At 43.5% G+C, this 3389-nt stretch overlaps 1 protein-coding gene across 2 annotated transcripts; it reads right to left on the bottom strand.

Annotated features, from left to right (window-relative positions):
- Positions 1-271: 271 nt before the first annotated feature.
- Positions 272-3184, bottom strand: LOC109163214 (protein SHOOT GRAVITROPISM 5-like). Of its 2 annotated transcripts, XM_019311983.1 has the most exons (4): positions 2937-3184; positions 2454-2853; positions 730-1532; positions 272-694 (listed from the first exon to the last, which is right to left on the bottom strand). In XM_019311983.1, the coding sequence occupies exons 1-3, from the start codon at positions 3043-3045 to the stop codon at positions 743-745; spliced, it is 1299 nt and encodes a 432-aa protein (XP_019167528.1). In that variant the 5' UTR covers positions 3046-3184; the 3' UTR covers positions 272-694; positions 730-742. The 2 variants fall into 2 exon arrangements, with proteins under 2 accessions (XP_019167528.1, XP_019167527.1); XM_019311982.1 differs by having other exon boundaries at positions 272-1532.
- Positions 3185-3389: the final 205 nt, after the last annotated feature.

Below are 3389 nucleotides of genomic sequence, written 5' to 3'. Positions count from 1 at the left end.
TACAAATTTTGACATTCACAAGTAATCCTATTACAATGAAGATATATAACAACAAAGATTTGGGAGCTTCGAGTTTCTTATCTTACAAAATTGATCATCATCCAAATTTATACAGTACATTTCTTAACAAATTTATATGTATGAGAAAGAAAAACCAATAATAAAGATGCGCATAATTAGCGTCACATTTGTTATTATCTGGTTAGGTATTACGGTATTAGCACCATTTTCCTGACCACTCCGCCAACTGAGATTTCCAAACATGCAGTCCAAACACAAAATCTTGCGACTCCAAAAATTGAGCCATAGACCAGATAATATATTAAACTTATTTCAAAATTCCCCCTCTCATCACATATTAATTACTTTCTCATTCACTCAATTGAATGAAAAAAAAAAAAAAAAAAACCAACAGAAGAAGAAGAAGTTGCATTACATAGAAGAAGACCATAACCAAAGACTAGAAATCTCAGAGTGTAGCCTGATGCAATAATATACTCCATTAATGGCAGATTGGAAGCTTTGTTATAACCCTCATCGTGAAATCCACCATGCACGTACCAATTTAATAAACAAATAAACACCAAATAAATTAACCCTTAGCTTCTTCTTCATACACCATATATTATTTCCTACCATCACCTCACCTCACCACCTTTAGCCGTAATATTTTTCATGCAGAGAAGAGAAGAGAAGAGAAAATGAAGAACAGTTATAATATAGAAAGACGAATTGAAGGGTATCACTTTTTTCCGTCTAGGTCTCGGCTCTCCATTAAAGCCGAGGAGATATAGCTCAACGCCAAAGCGTTTTCGGGGCGGCCGGAAACTATGGCGGAGCCCTGGAACTGGTGCTTGCAGGCATGGCAGGTGATCTGCAAGAGCGTGGAGTTGATTTGCCGGACGGCGTGCTCTCTCAGCGCCTGCGCTTTGTTCAAATCCGCCTGCGCTTGCTGCCGGATCCTCTTGGCGTTCGCGAACTCTTGCTCCGCTAACTCGATCTGCTTCTTCGCCTGCAGCCTCGCCTCCTTTGCGTACGCTTTCTCCTCCATCGCCGCCCTCAGCTGCTCCCGCGCCTCCTCCCTCATCGCCCGGAAGCTCTGTTTCTCGTTCTCCGCCGCCGCCGCCGCCGCCGCTTCGTTCCTCTCGGCGTAGTCCGAGGAGCCGATGGAGAGCTGCAGCTGAGTGGAGTGGTCGGCGTCGTCTATCTTCGACGAAACCGACACGTCTAGCCTACTCGACGACGAGGTTGTCGTCAGGAGTTGAAGCTCTAGGTTGTGATGATGATGAGGATTTCCATTAATGGCGGCGCCGGCGGCGTTACACTCAGTCATCATTTTCGCCCGCACGCCGCCCGCCGGCTTCGACACTATCAGGCTGCTCGCCCACGGCGGAGCGGCGTCGCTCGACGGGCTCGGGCTCGACGCCGTCCGAGAAAGACACGCCGCCGCCGCCTGTGGCGGCAGCGGCTGATCAGATGATCGGAGCCGCCCCAGGCTGCAAGCGTCTTGGTGTTCGATAAAGCTCTCCACCCTAAAACCACCATAAATCATAATTAGCAGAAAACAAAACATTAATTAATAAGAATATTAAAAAAGAATCTGAATGAGGAGAAAATTCTTCTTGACTTGCTGGAAGAAGAATATATGTATCAGAAAAAAAAAATAAAACATTGTACCACAGCCTGTATTATACCTGACCTTTGGAAAATGTGGATTGCTTCCTATATCAGTGAAAAAAAAAAAAAGAAAAAAAAAAAAAGAGAATATATTTTGGCCCCATCACCCCAAAATCAAACCCCATTCCTAAATGTTGCTTCACTTTTCCAAATTCTTTTTTCGAAACTTTTCAAACTCTTTTATTCAACCAGTTTGGTGAAAAAGAAGAAGATCATTTTATTAAAAAAAAAAAAAAATTATCCACAAAATCATAAACAGAAGTTCTTGATTATTATTGTGGAATTATAACATGACTTTAATATAATATTAGAGTATTTAATTGGGGAAAAACTTATGAGTTTAGATTAGGCGTAGTAGTAGGTTGGGTTGAATTATGGAGCCTAGCAAGAAAATTAGGTCCTACCATGGTTGGAATGCAGACTTTTCCCGACATTATAGGAAACATTGGATTTCTTATTTGATTTCTGATTTCTTAGGTGATTCTAATTTTGCCGAACTAATTCTAAACTCACGAATTCTTATTTAATTAAAAGGTGAAGAGAATTCAAGATTTATTAGGAGAAAGAAGAGGTGAAGACCTGGAGAGGACGCGGGGATGAACTAATTCTAAACTCACAAGAACCTATACTTAGATGGTCACAGTTTTACTGAACTAATTCTGAACTTACGAGACCTTATGCTTAGATGATTTCTGTTTTACTGGACTAATTCTAAGCTCATAGGACCCTGTCTCCCGAGGGGGAAGGGAATCGGAGATTTATGAGGTGAGGAGGACCTGGAGAAGACGCGGCCGCAGTCGCAAGAATGGCCGCGGGTGCCGCAGGTTTTGAGGTGGGCTTTGTAGTCGGACTGGACGGCGTAGGCTTTGGAGCATTTGTCGCAAACCCACTGCTTGTGGTTGCTGTGTTTTCGCCGGAAATGCTTCTTGATTCCGACGAGGTCGCCCAGGGCGTGGCACGGGTCGTGGTGGAGGCACGTCGGCTCCGGGCACACGAACACCCGCTTCCGCACCACCGGCGTCTCCCTCTTCAGCAGCTTCCACGGCACCTTGTGCCGCCGCCGGTGCATCTGCAGATTCTGATCCCGCTGGAACCCCTGGTTGCATATCTCGCACACGTACCGATCCGACTCCAACAACGTCTTCGGCGACAAAGATACCACCTCCGCGTCCGGATCTACAAAAAACATAGAATCTCCAACAACGTTTTCGCCCACGAATTCTTAATTAATTTCAGTCACGAATATAATATAATACTACCTGGGGTTCCGGCCGGCCGTCGCTTCCGTTTACTGTTATTAACTCCGGTCTCCGGCGGAGCAAACGGCTGGGAAGATGAAGAAGACGGATTATTATTGCCGTTCAACATGGCAGAAATTGATGTTTCTTGGAATCAAGAAAACCTAAAGGGCTATGAAAATTTTGACATATAAACAGTGGGGGTGATCTAAGAGAGAGCAAGAAGCATGAGGGAGGAAAAAAAGAAGAAAAAAAAAAAAAAAAAAAAAAAGGGAGAAAGAGAGAAAGATAAACAAAGCTCTTTCTTGCTTTCTTTCGGTTATCACCAGCTTTCTTCCTTTCTTTCTTTTAGCTTTTTGATAACTTTCAGCTTTTCATCAGCTTTCTTTCTCTCACACTAATATATATATAGTACCACTTCAGATCATATATACCACCACCAGGTATTATGTTCAACACTACTGCCCCTAATAA

This window comes from Ipomoea nil, unplaced genomic scaffold, assembly GCF_001879475.1.
Source record: "Ipomoea nil cultivar Tokyo-kokei standard unplaced genomic scaffold, Asagao_1.1 scaffold2975, whole genome shotgun sequence".
NCBI lineage: Eukaryota > Viridiplantae > Streptophyta > Magnoliopsida > Solanales > Convolvulaceae > Ipomoea > Ipomoea nil.
The sequence above is the reverse complement of the archived record's forward strand: the minus strand, read 5'-3'. Positions and strand labels throughout refer to the sequence as shown.